The following is a 20,484-nucleotide window of genomic DNA, read 5'->3' as shown; positions in this document are numbered from 1 at the left end:
TTTTTTGTCATACTCTTTTAGTGACCTTAAACACTTTGAGGATCATGTTGGCAGTTCAATAAAATATCGGAGAAATGAATGGAAAGATAAAAAAAGAATGAGGAAAAAATTTGGGACATGAATAAGTTTGAGGAAACTGTACTTGTATAGAATTTTGTTTTTTTTTTGAGATCAAATTTTTTCCTACTGAATCATCTGTTATGTACTCTTATAATTATTTGTTTTGAATATACTGTACTGTGTAAACGATTCAGTGTATCCTTTATAACAGGATCCTTTGCTTGTGCCTGGATGTGACTTTTTGAGTTAAAAGAAAAGAAAAAGGCCTGCGGTGGGGATCGAATCGAAGTCCCCCAGATCATGGTTCTATGCCCTCCATTTAGCCAAGTCCTCTTTTGTTTTGTTTCTAAGGGTTTTAAGGTGCTTGTGACACATTTAGGTCGTTTCAGCACCAGTAAATATAAAAAGGAAGAATATGGGATAGTGAAAAATGTAGTGTATAGGTACCCAAGAAAAAGAAAGAAAGGGGACTGGTTCAAATAAGGAACATTCCAAGATCACCCAAAAGTTCCATCCAGACACCAATACGGGAACCCATCAAGTTGAATACACTCAAATGCTTTCAGAATATATCCAAAAAAGGAAACATAACTAACAATATATAACAGAGATGATTTACAGGGGGGAAAAAATAATCTCCCAAACATGACCATTTCCCTCTTAGCTAAGGACTCCAGCAAAGGCCAGACAATCATATTTCAAGATAAAGACAGCAACTGGGAACACATATAAGGGATAGAAGATACAACAAGTGATCTCCTGCCCACCGTGGGAGGTCAAAGGACCCCACCCAGCTGGTCTTTAATAAAATTAATGTGCAAAACATAATATCTCTATAACTTGGGTTAGTAAAGTATCAGTTAATAATTCATTTATTAAGTGATCTATTCTTTGTGTAGTATAAAAAAACAACATGAAAGTAAGTATATGTCACAACTCAAACGACATTGAATAAATTTCGAAGATTTATTTTATTTTATCTATCACATACATCAACACATTCTTGTAAAACATAGGCATTCATTGTTGTAGGTCTTTCAATGCTTTCTATTTGGCATTCATGGCACTCACATTAACTTCATTAACAATAAAACTTTTTGTCTGCAATTTGTAATTATCCAAGACAATAAACAATATGATGTGGCATTGCAATACAATTTTTTTTTCACAACTTTAAGACCAATCACAAAATCGATCAATATTCAAAAAGACATTTTTGTGACAAAAAAAAATAAATCTTGTTAGATCTATATCATTTTAGCTCTAGCAATTTTTTTTCGAAGACACAACTTGCAAACAGTTTCAAAAACAGTTACAGTCTCCAGTGGTATAAAAGAGAAAAAAAAGAAAATAACCCTGTATCTCTCATTTATTAGTCAGTGACAAAAGCCATGAGAATCCAATATTTTTGACTCAAACAGAATGTCACTAAAGTTAGCAAGGGTGGGTAAATCCTTAGAAAATGAAAGTCTCAGTTTCAGATTTATTTTTCTTAACTTTTTACTCAATCAATCCCTTCAACATTTCTCTCGATTCATTAACATATTACATTATGATCATGATGTACTCAACAATTTTCAAATAATATGTATAGATATATATATCAAATGAAAAAAAAAATGGTCCATTTTCTAACTAACGGCTTTTAGTTCTACCTCAAATGTTAGAGAAGAATTGGGAGGAATAGGTCCTTGTTTCTGGCCGCCATACCTGAAAGTTTTAAGAATATAAATATTTATGCTCTATTTGATTCAAAGTTTAACTTATAAATGAAAGAATGGAAACCAAAATCAAATATATCTTACAAAATCATTCTAAACAATTTGTCATTGATGGGTTCTCAAGCGAAAAAATTAATGTCTGATCAGGAGCACCACAAGGAACAGTACTTGGGCCTTTATTATCTCCACAAACAAGGCTTTAACTGTTTACAGATGATAGCCTTCTTTACAAGACAATATTATATAGTAGCACAGAGGCACATGAACTCCAGAAAGAACTTAATTCCCTCCAGACGCAGTCAGACCTATGGCACATGAAATTCCATCCATCAAAATGTCATGTCATTATCAAACATGAAAGAGCCTTATACTCACAATTACACAATGCATGATCATCCTTTCCAACATGTCAACTCCATAAAATACCTCAGAGTCAATCTCAATAAGAAACTTAAGTGGCAAACCCATATAGAACATATCACAGCAAAGGCAAGTAAGATGCTGGGGTTTCTCAAAAGGAAACCAATGCCCAAGCGTATGCATCGCTTATCTTATCAGGCCAATACTATATCTCAGCTCTGTGTGGAACCCCTACACAAAAAAGAACATAGACAAGATTTAAAAAGTAGAAAAAGCAGTTGCAAGATTCGCAACCAGATACAAATCCAGAGACCTGGGTAGATCACACCCTCTCTACAGTCACTTGAATGGAAACCATTGAAAAACGGTTACCTTACACAAAGCCACCAATGACCCAAACGCACCCATCATCATCCAAGACTACATTAAAAGCAAATCAGATAGATATGCTACATAAAGATACAATGCACCACAATACATACAACCAACAAGAACACACAGCTTTTTCCCACGAACAATAAATGTCTCTTTCTCACTTGTTAACACCACGTTGACTTGTTCTAAAGATTCAACGTTTAGGCACATATTTTGACCTCATGGATAAGTTTGTTAAAAAGAGCGATACTAATCCGAGCAATTATTATTATTATTAGCAGATTGGCTTTATCACAGAGCTTGAAAAAAAAATTATCTGTCCATTTTTTAAAATGTTTTATCAATAATTAACCACATTATAAGAAATTATTTGATCTATGGACATCTTCAATTTTTGTCTATCCAAATATCGTTGAGGAAATGCCAGAATGCGACTAACAAAACAGGACTTTGATGTCAATATACCAGTTGTCGATATATCCACTCTGCAGTGTATTTAAAAGCAAAGTTATAAGCCAAGACTGTCTACAGTCAGTCTACATACCAATGGATTTTGCACTTACCCTTGGTTTGGTGGCACAACAATTTTCCGCTTCCCACCTACTTTCATTCCTGTCATAAAAAGACAAAAATAAATTTTTAAATAATCGTTTCAAAATGTGTAGACCCTTCTCAAGTCATTCAATACTTTTGGACTTCAGTTAAAAAATCATCATACCAGTCTATGACTTGCTAAAACTTGGTTAAAATTTAAAATTATGCACAATTATCAGGCCAATCACAGCATGTTACCCCTTTTACCATCTCCCAGCCTTGAGGGCCAAAGGACTTGAACTTGAGATCACGAGACTCAACATGATGAAATATAGACATACAATTACATGAGCTTTCAACAATTGTCAAACTCCTGAAGTATTACAGTGCCATGAAATGTAAGACAATAGAATTGAATTAACCGGTGAAAGCAAGTATACAATAGAAAAGCCACGGGTAGGGTAGGTTGCCCCAAATCTGTATGTTTTTTCTATTTCTAACTTTTTCAATTATTTGACATCATTTGATTGGTCTTTATAGTCATACAGCCTAATATATTTTCAAATAGAAGTTTATATGACAATGATGTGGTAGAATTTCAGCATCAGTTTATGTAAAAAGACAAATGGTGTGAACGTTTCAGGTTTTTCCCTTTATCAAACGACAGACAGATTAATATAACACAAAAGGCATGATAGTGATAGTACTGGTTATTCACATGTATTGAAACAGTGTTGCTATTGGTTTTGAACCCCTTGTTTTTAGAATCACATTTAGTGGACATGCCCTGTATAAATGCTGACATTTTGAAATTAATGTGATCCATCTTTTGGATACTTGGATTAACAGTTTGGATTGCGCATGTTTGGTTTTGGGGCATGGGGTAAAGTGGCTTTTTATTTTTAATTTACTGACAAAACACTTATGAAATGACAAATTTAACATCTCTGCTTATCATTAAAATCAAAATTGTACACGAGTGATAGAGGAAAATATTTTTACAGAATCAATTTATTATAGTGGTGAAAATTATAAAATTGTGTGACAAATCGTGGATTACTTGGTTTCAACTTGGAAGAGAGAGAGAGAGAGTAAGGGGGAGTGGACAGGATACTTTGCCAAAAGCTATACTTATGATTTTTTTTCATTTCAATTCGAACAAAGTTGTAACGAATTGAAAAAAAATATATATCTATAAAAATATAATAATAGTATCTAAATAATAATAATAATCATAGAAAAGACAGAGAAGATCCCAAAACAGCCCTAACACTTATAAGATTGGACTAACATACTACAGCTAAAGAGAGAAAAAAAATAATCAAGACTCGTTTGCACCACCCGCTTCCCTTTGTACTATACCACACTAATTCATGATCACCGCATTGGTCTGACATTTGGCACCAGTCTGTTTAGGCTGATGTCATAAGGAGGGAGAGTCACCAAAATGCAAGCCACTGAGCACAGGTGTCACATATGACACAAGACATGATGGTGATCGGAGGAAAATGATTATCACCATTGAGAATAGCGGGTTTGAAGCAGCACCGAATTTTCATTTCAGCGAGAAAATCGCTAAATAGCGGGAAATTCCCAACTATGCTTTCTATTGTAATAAAGGGTCAAAACAAATACCCTTTTGCATTAGACCTAGCCATCCCAAGAATTGTATTAACAAACTTATAGATGGCAATAAAAAAAATTAATTTATATTTTTAAATTTCAAGCTTATGCCTATATTTTAGAGGGGTCCTGATAGTTCATTTGGTAGAGCACTCCATCCCATTAAAGCTTTTTCAAACCAAACAGTGATTAGGTAGCTAGGTCTCTGAGAACTGGCATTGATGGATTGCATTAATCCAAAGGTAGCAAGAAATTGTTTTGTCAATTAAACAGAGAGGTAAGTCGCCCTTCATAGCCATTAGGCCAATGGAACTGGAGTTTATCCCAGTTTCTATAGTGTGAAATGGACAATAGTGCTTGCTATACTTTGGATAGGATGCTAGTCTATTGCAGAGTACTTTCCACCATATCTAAAATACCCAGCTACCCAATCACTACTGGGTGGATAGGGGGATCAGAAAAAACAAATTTTGAATTCACCCAGGATCAGTCTCAGTCCTTTTGCATGTGAAGAGCAAGCACTCTATCAACTGAGCTAAGACCCCGTCAATTCGACACAAACCAGGGTAATCTAACTTGTTTTTTTTAATTTTACGCAAATATTTTATTTTTGGGGAGGCCCTGCAATTAATCATAAAGATAAAAAGCAAACGAAGTCAATATAAGGAACTTGTATTATTATCAGCATCTGCAAACCACAGATACTAAAAAAAACCTTGCCATGCTATACCTTCAACTCCATTGTCCCAACCCTTGATGACCTCTCCCTGTTTGAGTCTGAAACGGAAAGGTTTGCCACCTGTGCATGAGTCAAACCTTTTGTTGTTTGCCGTCAGTGTTCCAACATAATACACTGATACCTGTAAAAAGATGGAATGAAAACATGAGTCGGTAAATTTAACACTTTGCAAAGGATAAGATTCTGCACAACATTGGTAAAACACACAAATAAGTTATCTGACTGGAATGCATTGAATGTCTGACTGAAATTTGTGAAAACATGATTTTCTAAAAATAATACGTGTAGCATGGTATAATTAATGAATGAGAATTGTACACCAAAGTCTGCAACAATACACTCCAGGTGATTTGCAGACATGCAGGAAGAAGAAGAAGAAGAAATGCATTGAGTCCCTTAATTAAGATGCCACCTTTTTGCGAAAGCAACCATCTTATTTTTTTCTTTATTAAATACATATACTTTCCTTTCTTTTTTCAGATTTAGTCCTCATGCAGGGCTGCCAAGTTCAGAAAGTCAGAATGAGGGACAGAATAATAGATACACACTCACAAACACCCACACACAAATACACACTGCTAAAATTAAATAGGGACAGTAGCTGACAGTACACAATAATTGTACACCAATTGGATGTAGTTTAAAATATCTTCACCTATTGGAAGCCTCATATAACAATACCTCGGGTCATTGACCTCCTAAAATACAATATTATTTGACATCAACTCCATGCACTTTGAAGGGACTAATTAGACACACAAATATGTATTGATTGCCCATAGATGATATCACAGTCATTTTCTAATACTATGACTATCAACAACTGGGGTGAAATGACAGTAGTCTCAAATGCGGGACTCTTGGCAGCCCTACTCATGTTCCCCTGGTTGATCACACTATTTGTGAAAAATATTTTAAAATTTACGACAGAAAATCTCACCTGAAAAACAGAAGTACGATTTAACTTTTCATATCTTTTGTTAGATTTAAATTCATCCAATTCAATCATTTTTGTACAGAAATTGCAAATGTAAGCTATACCATTTTTCCTGGTTTTGCCTCTGGCCCATGACCGACTTTTACATCCTCTACAACTGTTCCTCCTGCCACAACTTTCTTTTTTCCAGGCGTTACAATTTTAGGAGTGTTGCTCTCCTTTCCTTTCTTGGCACTCTTTGGAGTTGATTCAGGTGATGATTTAGAAGGGGTACTATTAGTGCTCTGGTTCTAAAATATAAATTTTGTCAATAGTTACATCCTTACAATTTTATTTGTAATATAAGTAGATTAAAATCCTCTATATATTTATCAAACAAACTAAACCGAAACAAAAGAAACTGAAATAATCCTATCGTACAAGGAGAGGAAGCAAAAGAATATATTTGTGTAGCACTGCATTCACACATAAATCGTCAGACCTGCATCGAACATCTAGCAAAAAAATTTTTTGTTCAATTTTTCTTTTTACATGTATAAACACTTTTAACACTTAACAGTACTTGAAAAGAAGTAAATGGGACAGTCATAAGACCATAGTATAACTATGGTCTTATGACTGTCCCATATATATATATATTTGTGTCTACAAGCAGCTGAATATAAAGTGAGACAAAGGGCACAAGCTTAACAAGTACCAATCTGTCAGTGTGTCTTAGTCTGAGATGACTCAACAATTGTCACTGTACATATCAACAAACTATACGAATATATCGATATTATTGTACAACTTCATGAAATTAGTGTTTCAAAATATTAAATAGGTAATTGGTTCATAGAAACATACATACCATGGATGAGTTTCCATCTTTGTTTTTCTTATTTTTTTTCTTCTTTTTGGCACTTTCACCATTGGCTGGAGTGTTTGGAGTGTTGGGCTAATGGAAAATAAACGAAAACCAGTCAAAGCAAAGGATTTACATCTATCAAGGAAATGTTCACCAAACGTCTATTCACATGCACAATTGAAAATCAGAAATTCCTCTTTCAAGTCAAGACAAAAGCGGTGTCAAGATTGTGACAATGCAATTGATTTGCTTCTTTCCTTTCTTATGGTGGCCACACTCCCTTATGTGCATGAGGTATTCTTACCCAAAATGCAGGAGTCACATGGGTCAAAGTAAGAAAATATTAAAAGCCTGCCAGGACTGAGCAAATAAAACAAAAAGCCTGCAAGACAAAACCAATCCATTGGTCAAACTCAGGGGTCCATCTGTCAAATTCAAACCAAAGGCACAAATAACATAGTAATGTACTGGTTCTGTACCTGCATCCATTCTTATCATTAGACATAACTTTTACTTTTTATAAATATATAATGAATTCTTTCCAAAAGCAATTTTAAAGGCTGCAATCTTGATTGCACCAGTACATAAGAGACGCCACCTTAAATTTTGGCTTACAGGAATTTCAGATTCCACTATGAGGAATTTCAATGCTGAAACAGGAATTTCAACATACAAAATCCATTACCTCCACCACCATATCATCATTATTACCACCACTACTACAACCACCAGAGAGCAGAGAGAGAGAGGAGAAAGAGGAGAGAGAGAGAGAGAGAGAGAGAGAGAGAGAGAGAGAGAGAGAGAGAGAGAGAGAGAGAGAGAGAGACAGAGACAGAGACTACTCTGCAAAAGTTGGTGGGTTTTTTTTTTTGGTCCAATCCCACTCCCTTTCCATTATCTACTCGTCCTAGACCTCCGTGGTCTTGTGTCAATGTAAACAATTGGCGCCAGTCTGTCTGTCAATGTCATAAAAATATGAATGTCACCAAATTTCATCAACCTGAGAACAGGTGTCAAAATAAGAAACTAGATATGATGACTTTTTTTAAAGGGATCTATGGTTTGGCGGTCTGGGGCTTATCACAGGGAAATGTTTGACATGGCAAAATCAGGCCAAAACTAATCCTACCAGCAAAACTGTTTATTGGCAAGGTTAATTGAAACTTTTTGATCTGCTGGCCACAGCCGGCATACTTTGACTCACAAGCAGTCAATAGAATAGATAATATTCCACGCATATCTCATACTTATATCTGTTGTCAAATCTAATCTGTTCCGCAACTAGTCTTGGAATTATAATACTGATGTCAACTCATGTCAATAAACAAAAGTCTAAATTAAAGTCATGAAGAATTTCGACTACTCTCTGATCAAGAAATCAAATCCATTCAAACCAAGGGGGAGAGGGTTAACAATTGAAATGAGTCATCTTTTATCTTTGATAAATACGAGAACTTGAAATTTATTGAACAAAACAATATGAAAAAAGGAAAAGGATTATAAATTGTAATTTCTGAACCCAGTCCAAGGCATTTACATATTTCAGATTAAGAGAGCTAGGTCTGAAAGAGGTACACTACAAAATAATAGTTTTGCTGCTGCAGGAATAAATGAAGGATTGTAAAATGCACTGAACAGCGGAAAACCATGAAATGCACAAAAGAAAAGAAAAAAAAATAATAATAATTATCCATGAGGAATAAAACTGAAAATCTGTTAAAAGATTAGCAGTATCCTGTTTTTGTTACTCACAAGTGTTTATAAGTAAAAAAAACTCACAGATGAAAATTTCAACTTTTGCAAATGACACAGAACTAAATTAGTGTTGACACTTTGGAATGTAAGTTGTATAGTTTTTAATAGATACTGCAGTTGAGGAGCATGTACTCATTCTGTTAAAAAAAAAAAAAAAGTTGGATATAATTAAGAAACTCAGTTTTTATAGAATAATCTAGCATAAATAATCTTATTCAACAGAATCAACACAATCATTAATGCACACAAGTCTTACCAAGTTTCTTAGTAAAGAGAACGGAACCTATGTTTATATTCACAGGCATCAAAAGCTGTTTTTAAAATAAGAAAATACCAACCGTTTGTGGGGATTTTTCTTCTTGCTTCAGATTTTTCTTCTGTGATGTGGGGGTTTGAGGGGTTTTATCATTTTTCTTCTGATTGTTAATTTTCTGAACAGATGAAGGTGTTTTGGGGGTATTTTTGTCTTTTTTTGTAGTTCCAAGATTGCCTCCTTTTGGAGTGACAACAGCTGCTTTCTTTGGTGACAAATTTTTATCATCTTCCTCATCATCTTCTAATAAGTCAGAACCTTATAAAGAAAAAAAAAAAAGAAAAAATGAAACACTGCTGCACAAATTAGGCAGTTTTAGTTGACTTCTCTTTCCTGCTTAATATTGTTTTATCTTATTTCATATCTTCTATTTTTTTTATTTTTTTTTTGGCTAGCTAAAGAGTTGGTCAGCTTTCAAGAAATTCCATAAAACATCATAATCATCGTCTTCTCCTTTCCCCTCTCCTTCTCCACCACCTTATTTTCTAACCTGACCTCCTGCATTACATCAATGTTACATCTTGTTCTACCCCTATTAAACCACACTGTTGTCCCGATCCATCCATCCCTTAACCCCTGCCATTCTAGTCAAAACCTGCCTATGTTATTGAGCAGATTTTATTACCTGCTTCAACATTTCGCCTCTAAGATATTAAATAATAGAATGAAAAGGTTTCAAGCAAGAGATGTAATAGAAAAGGAAGGTGTGACTAGTACTCAGGTGCAAAATGAGTACCTGGCCATTAGCACTGTCTGTCCACAAAAATTGTAATATCGCCTTAAAGGCGTCATGTCCCATCCTACATGTTAAATGTTGCTGTTGGCCAGGGGCCCTTGCAAAGCGCTTTGAGCACGTTTAGTGGGTATTGCGCTATATAAAAGCTCAATATGGTGAAATATATCTACAGAGTGTTTTCATTTTTTCTATGTAAACCATGTTCACTGTTTTCTTTTCCTCTCCCTCTTATGCTGAAAAAATGAGCCTGCTCAAATGTGGTGTCTGTGTGAGCTTGTTTATAAAGAAGTAAATTTATCAAGTACAAGTTCTATTTTGCCCGTGGAGCGTGCTTATAAATTGAGACCACAAGAATATAGAAATCAAATTGAAACAAAAAACAATATCAAAAATAATAATAAACCAAGAAAATTTGAAAATGGTTTGTAGTTATCATATTAAACAAAACCAAAAAATGCACTGACCTTCATCTTCATCAAATGTCAACTGAAAAAGATTTATTCAATAGCCATTAAATAACAGCAAAACCATAAAAACAAAGAAAGAAAGAAAGAAAGATATAAATATATATATATATATATATATATATATATATATATATATATATATATATTATATATATAATATATATATATATATATATATATATTATATATAATATATATATATATTATAATATAATATATTATATATATAATATATATAAATAAATAATATAGAGAAATAGAGAGAGAGAGAGAGAGAGAGAGAGAGAGGAGAGAGAGAGGAGAGAGGAGAGAGAGAGGAGAGAAGAGAGAGAGAGAGAGAGAGAGAGAGAGGAGAGAGAGGAGAGAGAGAGAGAGAGAAGGAGAGAGAGAGAGAGAGAGGAGAGAGAGAGAGAGAGAGAGAGGGAGAGGAGAGAGAGAGAGAGAGGAGAGGAGGAGAGAGAGAGGAGAGAGAGAGAGAGAAGAGAGAGAGAGAGAGGAGAGAGAGAGAGAGAGAGAGAGAGAGAGGGAGAGAGGAGAGAGAGGAGAGAGAGGAAGAGAGAGAGAGAGGAGAGAGAGAGAGAGAGAGAGAGAGAGAGAGAGAGAGAGAGAGAGAGAGAGAGAGAGAGAGAGAGAGAGGAGGAGAGAGAGAGAGAGAGAGAGAGAGGGGAGAGAGGAGAGAGAGAGAGAGAGAGAAGAGAGAGAGAGAGAGAGAGAGAGAGAGAGAGAGAGAGGAGAGAGAGAGAGAGAGAGAGAGAGAGAGAGAGGAGAGAGAGAGAGAGAGAGAGAGAGGAGAGAGAGAGAGAGAGAGAGAGAGAGAGGAGAGAGAGAGAGAGAGAGAGAGAGAGAGAGAGAGAGAGAGAGAGAAGAGAGAGAGGAGAGAGAGAGAGAGAGAGAGAGAGAGAGAGAGAGAGAGAGAGAGAGAGAGAGAGAGAGAGAGAGAGAGAGGCGGATGAAAGAAAGTTATCATTCAAACTATCATCAACTGTGAATTTTTTTTTTTAATGGGTTTTAGGATTCTTGCAACACTTTCAAATTGTATCAGAATCAGGTAAAAAAGAACAAATTATAAATATTTATGATTATAAACTCAAAGAATATAAACTCGGTGTTTACAAAATACCATTTAACAACTAAAAACACTTTTAAGACAATTTATATGATAAAGAAGATTACATCTCTCCAAAAAGGTATCTCCATTTGATGCAGTCATTGGGTGAAATAAAAAGTCTTCCTACCAGAGCAACAGACACTAAGCCACACAGAAAAGGACAACAGATGTAAGCAGACCTGTAAACTTTCAAAGCTTAAGTTATGGAAAAATCTTGGGGATTCAGCTCCCAAAATTTTAGTAAAGCACTTGCTTCACAGGAAGCAGATTGGTTTTAATCCTGGTTGAAAGCAATTAGTACTGTCATGTACAATGAAACAGAAACCTGGATAATTTCCGGCTTTTTGCGCCTTATGGTTTTGAAGGATCAATACTTCGTCAAATTCAGGGTGAGAACATTGATGATGATGATGATGTTTGTTTTTTTATTACTGTAATAGTAAAACTGTAAAAATAAAAAAAAAAATTTTATTATTTTTTTTTTAATCAGGAAAACCAAAAAATGCAGGAAATAGGGAACGAAAACAAAATGTAAGGAACTTCAGACAAATTTAGGATAGTTATTTGGGCTGTAGAAGAGCTAACAAAGGTAGATATCCAAAAACCTTTAATTTTAAAAAAGGTTAAATATAAAGAGAACAGGTACCTCATCCTCTGAAAATGATTCATCACTTTCATCACTGTCATCACCACTATCATCATCATCATCATCATCATCATCGTCTCCTTCAAAATCTTCATCATCCTCCTCATCATCATCGTCTTCAATAGATTCTGATAATTTCTTTTTCTTGAATTGTAAAGCATTCTCAAAAGCTTTCCTCTTTGAACCTGAAAAAGATATTCATGTAGACTAATTAATGTCACAGGAAATAAAGACACAAGATTCACTGCCTTGTAAGGAAATACCACATCAAAACAAAAACAGACAGGATATAACAAATGCGTGACATGAGGAAAAAAAATATAGAAAATTGTAATTTTTTTTTCAACACATGTCAGGGAAGCTTGGTAACAAATAAAGTGACACAACTTCACCACCATAATTATGACAGTAAAATATTTAATAGCGGGATTATTAACGGATTGGCATCTGATAAAGTCTTGGCTGAAGTGAAGTGCATCTATTTTCAAAGAAAAAATAAACAGATTAAAAAAATGTTAAAAATCAAAACAAGGCAGATAAAATTTCCTTGCCTACCGGGTTTCAACAAATCTGAATCCATTTCTACCAATTCAGGTGCATCTGATTCTTCATCTGAGTAATCATCCTCCATTCCAGGCTCATCCTCAATAACATAACCTGTTAAGTGCACAGTCCCTGTAAAATAAAATTTGATTAAAATATGGGTGAAGAACCAACAGTATCACAATGTGCTCTTTCTTTCCTTCACATGTACACAAACATCCATGTTTTGATCTGAGAAGAAGAAGAAGAAGAAGAAGAAGAAGAAGAAGAAGAAGAAGAAGAAGAAGAAGAAGAAGAAGAAGAAGAAGAAGAAGAAGAAGAAGAAGAAGAAGAAGAAGAAGAATAGTAATAATAATAATAATAATAATAATAATAATAATAATAATAATAATAATAATAATAATAATAATAATAATAATAGTAATAATAATAGTAATGATGACAATAAAAAATATAACCAAATATTATAGCAACAACAACAATGTACATTTATATTGTGCTTTCAATGCAAAAATATCTTAACTCTCTTACTGCTCAGAGCCATGATTGTGGCTTTCCCGGTGGACTACACAGAGACACGATCGTGGCTTTAGAACCCAGCTTCTTTATCGAGTCTGGTTACATCGCTTAAATATCTCTGGCCAATAATACCTGCTACTCTACACTCCAGTCGCGAAGATATCAAACTTTTCTTTTTTTTTTGCTGACAACAGCTATGGATGTCACTTTGTTGTCATGTTCTACCAATGTCAAATGATTTTTTCTCCCCCAAAAATCTATTTTAATTTCATTTTTTTATTCACACTTCTCCCTTATATAGTAATAAATTAACACATATATTGCATTGCTTTCATTTGTCCTGTTAAAAACATGAATATTGCTGTTTATTTTTCACATTTTCTTTGTAAAATATATGATCTTTCAAATTTTTTAAACTTACGATTCATTTTTTTCATGCTGTTAGAAAAAGGTTCATTGCAAATCCATGAGCTAAATGACTTTTATATCTAAATAAAACGAAAGAATGATACTTTCATACTGCTTGTGAAATTATCTTTACAAAAATAAATAGTAGTAGTTGGTAGTTTTTGATAGAAAATGTATTGTCTACGATTACTTTTTGTCAAATTCAAAAAGAATCTGGATTTTAACCCACATTTTGAGTGCACTATAATTTTTTTTTTGCTGGACATTAAGAGGGTTAAAAGGCCCTACATTTTAAATAACTAAAAGATGGCAATACTTGGATAGTTTCATAATTTGATCTCAAAGTTGCAAAACAGATTTTGAATAATTTTGAATTTTTGTTGAGTATCATTTAAAGCATTATTAACTCCTCCTTTGAATGAGGACGAGTACTATTCACTGTAAAATAGAGTTTAAAATGTCATCCTAAGGTATCCTCCATACCTTTTCCACCAAGAGAAAATGAAAGTTCCTCTCCAGCAGAAAATATCAAGTCCAAAGGTTGCTGCATTATTTTCCCTTGCTGTAAAGAACAAAGAAGAAACTCTGAAGACTCTCGTTGAAGCATGACTTGCACATATTCATTTCCAGTAGCTGCAAAAACAACAACAAAATTTTAAAAGGGAAAAAAATTGCAATCAATTCTAAATAGAAAGAATGAATTAAATGAAACATTGAGCATTGTGCATTTCAAATTTTGCTTTGCTCAATGAACACCACGATCCTTTTTTTTTATTCCCCTCAGCAGGCCATATGAAGCCAACTTTCCATTAAACGAATGTCACCTGTTTTCTAGTAACAACAAGAGATGAAGTGAGTAGAAAAGTGCCAGAAGACAATAGAGAATTTCTAGTACCACTCTTACAATATCCGCCTCTGCTCATACCCTGGTAATCATTCATACCTGAATTGAGCGGGGATAATGGGCATGAATACCTTGCTAAAGAACAATATCAGATCCAGTCACTGACCATGTCCAAAAACATTGCTCGACTTTGTCAAGACATTGTGATTAAAAAGTCTAGGTGCAGTTTTTGTCCACACCTTTCATTCCCCTGACTCTGTATTTGGCCCGCCTTTCTGTTAGGATGAGCTTCTTTATATACAAACCTGTAAACCATATTTTCCAAAACTGTGGGTGATTTTTTTTTTCTTAAACCCATCAGTTACCTCAACAGATGTTAATAAATTGTAAAGATGAAATGTCAAACGTCTTAATACAAAACATCTCAACCATAAAATATTTAATTAAAAAATGGTTTTGAATTAATTACTTTTACTTATCAAAATTTCTCTGCTAATGTTCAGACAAACAATCGTAAAATACAAACTTAAAAAATAGTGAGGTCAGAAATTGTGTATTGGAATCTGTTACAAAGAATGATAACATTATAAATTATATTCTATAAAACTGTGCTTGAAAATATACAATGATAAAAGACAACTGGCGCAAATGAAAGATCCAGCACAAGAGCAGTGAATGAGAGAGAGGCATTTATAATCACGAAGAGGGGAATCTCCCAAACAGTCACGCTCGTGCAGTGACCAAAGTAAAACAGAGTGTGAGAGACGGCTTGGGTAATCATCCACAATTTTCTATTGCCAGTTTGTTTAATTTTGGGTGGTAGAAAATCTCTTAAAATTTGCTTTGACTTTGGCATTTCCTGTAGTCGAAAATTATTGGGGTGTCTGATTTCAGATAACTGTGAGAATATAAAGGTCTGAAAAACCTTTTCATACTTTTATGTTGACAGCACACAGAATATATCGAGTAAAGTCGGAGGATTTAGTCAACAAAGACTTGTCCACAAGGCAGTGGGGATTTTATTTCAGTGTCCTCTTGGACAAGTTGCCATCCACGGCTTACAATTCCTGTCCAACTGTGGTTTATTTTAAGAGTGTCCTCCTAAACTGATAACAGCCCCCTGTTGTCAAGCCCTATCACTATCTACTTGTAATTTGTAAATACAAAACACCACACCGATGAGACACAGACATCAACAATACGAGTATTGGTATCATGTTCCCATTAGATTGAAAACCACATGCTCATCCATAATAAAACAAAAAAATGAGTCGAGATTGTACTTGTTCATTAAATTTAAATGACTTGTTGGGATCACCACAACAAAGTCATGATTTACTCACCTGAACCTGGCTCCAATGCTGCCATACTTAAATGAAATGTCTGGTCCACTACTTGAGAGTAGCGCTTCCCAGCATCAAGAGCCACCCCTGTAATTTAAAAGATGTAAAATTTTGTCAATATGTGAAATTATTTGGTGACATCAGTAAATACCTACCTACCTACCTCCTACCTGGATACCTCTGTATAGAGCTTTTAGACTTGGTGTAGTAACTGTACTTGTTTCCGAGGATGTTACTTATCTCCAACTCTGCTTTGAATTTATTCAAATTTTTTGCTGATACTGTGGTTTCTTGCAGTTCATTCCAGTTATTGACAATTCTTTATTATCAGAAGTGTGGGTCAGGAAAAGGCAAGCCTTGTCTGAGCGTCGGGTTGGATCATCCTTCGTCTGGTCCCTATCCTGTTGCTGTTCCAGCACGATTGCATCCAAGCTGGTATGACCTTCAGGGTCATTGGGGCCTGGATGCCTGAAATCAACTCCAACACAATGGCTGCCAGTCATGAGCGCTATAGCATCACCCCACTTGAGGAGCGAGGATGCAACACAGAAATGGATATCCAGAGCTGAAGAAGACAGTGGAACTCCTCTGCAAACCATATACAAAAGTGCGCCCCCAACATCAAGACTAAAATCTCGTTCACCTTTCTACCTATCAAAGAAAGAAAACTACAACACGCAAGAAGCCTGGTGCGAGGAATAGAAAAGGAATAAACCAACAAAAGGGGAACTAATTGAAGATCCCTGTAAAAGTCTCCCAGGTCTACAGGATCAACCAAGAAAATACTGGGTAGCTGCAAATAGATTACGGTCAAAACATACAAGAACAGCTGCCAACATGCACAAATGGGGGCTCCAAGAATCACCAACATGCCCAAAGTGCAACCAAGCACCACAAGATGCAAACCACCTCGTACTAGATTGCCCAGAGACAAAACTTGAAGGGGGATTTGAAACCATCAACAAATGTGATGATGACTTCAGAACCTGGATTGATACCTTGAACATAGAAGTGTAGCCGAACGATACTACTACTATTGACAATTCTAGATGAAAAAAAGTTCCTTCTTTCATTTGTCTTAAAACATTTTTTCCCCAGTTTCTTGCTGTTTCCTCGTGTCTGAATGTTCTTTATATTTTATATGGTTGGATCATATCTCCTCTTCTTCTCCTTTAATCTAAGGTCGGGAGATTTAATTCTTTCAGTCTCTCACAGTAGGTTTTGTCTTTCAGGTGTGTGATAAGTTTTGTTGCTCTCCTTTGCACTCTTTCCAAACAGTCTTTGTCTCCCTCAAACTTTGGATACCATATGCAGTTGGCATATTCCAGCTTTGATCTAACCATAGTCTTGTAGATGGTAGTCATGTGTTTTGGTTTCAGATTCTTGAAATTTCTTTTCACTATTCCGAGTGTTCTACTAGCCTTAGATTGAACATCTTAAATTTGCTTCTTGAAGTTTAGCTTCCTGTCAATAAATACTCCTAGGTCTTTTTCCCCATTGGATTTCTGCAGGGGTTTTTCTTTCATTATATAGTTTGCTTCTGTTGTTTTTTCCTAGGTGAAGAACTGCACATTTGTCTACACTGTACTCCATCTGCCATGTTTCGGACCATTCTTCAAGCTTTTTCAAATCTTGTTGTAAGGTGTTTCTTTTCTTTTCTGTATTAGCTACTCCATAGAGCTTAGTATCATCGGCAAAGATTTAACATTTAGATGATAGATTGTCTGGCAAGTCGATATAAATCAGGAAGAGAACTGGTCCCAGTACACTTCCTTGTGGAACTCCACTTGTTACTAGTCTCTCCGCTGATGCTGTTCCATTCACTACCACTTTTTGTCTTCTATCCTTGAGGACATCTCGGACCCATTTGACTATCTGATCATTAATGTGATACTGTTCCAATTTCCTGATTAGGCGCCAGTGTGGAACTTTGTCAAATGCCTTTCTGAAGTCGAGGTATATGACATCTAAATTGTTGCCTAATTCCAGGTCTCTCTTCCAGTCATCCATTGTTTCAGGTAGGTTTGTTACCGTAGACCTTCCCGCCATGAAACCATGTTGTCCTTTGCCGAATAGTTTGTTCTTGGTCATATGATCAACTACTTCTTCTCTAATCAGCTGTTCCATGAGCTTGCAGACTACAGATGTAAGGCTCACTGGTCTGTGGTTTCAGTAATCGGCCATTGTGCAGGATCTATATTACTTCTTTTGCAATATCTGGCAAGTTTTCCTGCAGATGCCCAAGTGCCATCTTCTTTCCTCGTGTCACAGGTTCCCTGTCTTGTCTTCATTTTACTGTTTACATAACCCCAGATTGCCTTAGGGTTTTCTTTCGATTCTGCTATCTTGTTCTCATACTTTTGGTGCACTTCTCGGACTATTTTAGTAGTTGCGTTTCTCACTCTTGAATTTGTCCCTCTTCCGTTTTGCTTCTACTTCTAGAGTATCTTCCATTTGCTGCCTTCTTCTTCCGTAATGCCTCTCTCACTTCCTACAAAAAGGAAGAAGAAGAAGAAGAAGAAGAAGAAGAAGAAGAAGAAGAAGAAGAAGAAGTTGTTGTTTGGCTATTGAGTTGTTGTGAATTGTTTTCACGTTGGGTAACCTGTTGGGTGTCACTGTGAGTTCAAATTCACTGTTTTATGTGTTATTTCTTCCCTGAGTTTGTGACTTCACAATGGGTATAACAACGGGGTTCCATTCATTTCCCAAGCTCTTCTTACTTCGAAACTCATTATGGATTGTTGATTTTCTAGTCATGTATTGACTCCTGACTCTGTTTTAGTTTTATTACCGGATGGACATTCCCGGACTATTCGCGGGATGCCTTGAGCCTTGACGTGTGTGTGTGTGTGGAGGGGGGGGGGGGTATACCTGCACACAAACGAGTGTAGTGGTTGTAAGCGCCAAAGAGAGCAAAAGTGTTATAACCCCAATATCATCTTTATGGATTTATAACATTACTGATACTGTTCCCAATCAGCACATTGTGTTCTCACCGTCAAGTAAGAATGGACTGGTGCAGTAGGGCAGTCAGTCAGCAGAGGACTTGAACATGGCATTTTTTAACTGCCCATATATGTCCTTTACATATATGGAGAACCCCCACTTCGGTGGAGACCTTTTCTTAACTTTTTCCTTTAGTTTACATATCGTGAACTATAGAAAATCCGTTCACGCAAGGAGAATGAGTAAGGAGTTTACAGGAGGAGGAGGAGGAGATGAAGATAAAGAAAAAGTGTCGAGTCGAGGTGGTGAATCCCCGACTCAACAGACAAAATCATGAGAGATCAATTGAAGGGTACAGACATAAACAAGTAAAATACATTGAATACATCTTTATTCAAAATCTATCTTACCCCAAAACATGTTTTTCACGGGATTGATAACGACCATGCTTTTTTTCACCACCGCGGCTAATTTTCGTAACCGGAAACAGCAAACAGCTGTAACAGCAGACTAAAAACACTTGTCACTCGGAAACATTTTGCTTCGGATTTCACTTTTCCTCTAAGAAAATAAATCTTAATTAATCTTAATTAAAATGAACTAAGCCATCTTAACCACTGACAACACTTACAATACATTGGAAGCACAGAACCCCTATTTAAAATAAGATCCACAAAGCCTCCATAAAAAAATGAAAACGAGGCAAAGATTACAAAATAAGCAATCCACTACCAGGAGCTGATACATGCCCTACAATCCTCACACCCAACTTCCCCCTCCCTACCCCCCACAGACTAGGGAGCAGGCCAGACAACAGCCACTTTTTAGTGGCTAATCGTCCCTGGTTGCATAACATAAAAAAGAAAATGGCGGCGCTCGACCTCTCGTGTTCAGATTCTTTGAGTTCCCTATATGGCCATGTCAATCATGTAGTAGTGTCGTATGGTCTTCACACCTCCAAGTGTGACTCATTCAGCCATTTGATGTAGTCGTCATCAGCTTTGTGGATAGCAGGATAGCCGCCCTCTATGGATGTTGATGGACAGTGAAGTACCACATGGTCGATGTCCTGATTTGGAGCGTTACAGGCTTGGCATGTTGGTGTTGTTATATAGCCCCATTTGTGGAGATTAGATGCTGTTCCACCGTGTTTAGATCGTAGTCTGTTACAGGAGAACCACTGTTTTCTGTTTAGTGTGTAGAAACCTGGGAGTGGTGTTGCTGTGGGGTCCTCGATTAGATCACTGTTTTTTTGGTTTGTTTTTCTCTCATTCAGTTTTCCAGCTATCAGAGAGGTCGAAATGTTCTTTTTTGGATTTGTAGAACGGTTTGCGAGATTTTAGGCGTGATGTTGTGGGGGCTGATTGGGTGATTATTCTGAGTGGAGTATTTGATGTTGTTTTCTCCAGTCGGTGATATTGTTTTTGTGTCGCCTCTTCTCTTCGGAGATGGGGAGGGGCAATTGCGCTCATTATTGGTAATCACGAGGTGGGAGTTGATTTCAATGTGCCAGAAATTGTTCTCATGGTGTTATTTAGAGCGGAGTCTACTATTTTGGTGTGAGTGGACCTTGCCCAGACAGGGGCACAGTATTCTGCTACACTGTAACAGAGTGCTATAGAGGATGTTCTGAGGCACCCCAGGAAGTTCCAGCAAGTTT

General features: G+C 35.9%; 1 protein-coding gene across 1 annotated transcript; it reads right to left on the bottom strand.

Moving 5' to 3' along the window:
- Positions 1-1,012: 1,012 nt before the first annotated feature.
- On the bottom strand, positions 1,013-19,360 carry LOC144965392 (46 kDa FK506-binding nuclear protein-like). The gene is made up of 12 exons (XM_078900688.1): positions 19,235-19,360; positions 15,879-15,965; positions 14,175-14,324; positions 12,777-12,896; positions 12,222-12,406; positions 10,465-10,486; positions 9,290-9,522; positions 7,200-7,286; positions 6,454-6,639; positions 5,404-5,533; positions 3,080-3,128; positions 1,013-1,770 (listed from the first exon to the last, which is right to left on the bottom strand). Exons 1-12 carry the CDS (start codon positions 19,269-19,271, stop codon positions 1,692-1,694), a joined length of 1,365 nt encoding a protein of 454 aa, XP_078756814.1. The 5' UTR covers positions 19,272-19,360; the 3' UTR covers positions 1,013-1,691.
- Between the last annotated feature and the right edge of the window lie 1,124 nt (positions 19,361-20,484).

This window comes from Berghia stephanieae, chromosome 2 (assembly GCF_034508935.2).
Source record: "Berghia stephanieae isolate SIO BIC M18660-M18661 chromosome 2, UCSD_Bste_1.3, whole genome shotgun sequence".
In the NCBI taxonomy this organism is placed as follows: domain Eukaryota; kingdom Metazoa; phylum Mollusca; class Gastropoda; order Nudibranchia; family Aeolidiidae; genus Berghia; species Berghia stephanieae.
Note: the sequence above shows the minus strand (reverse complement) of the source record. Positions and strands in the feature narration are given on the sequence as shown.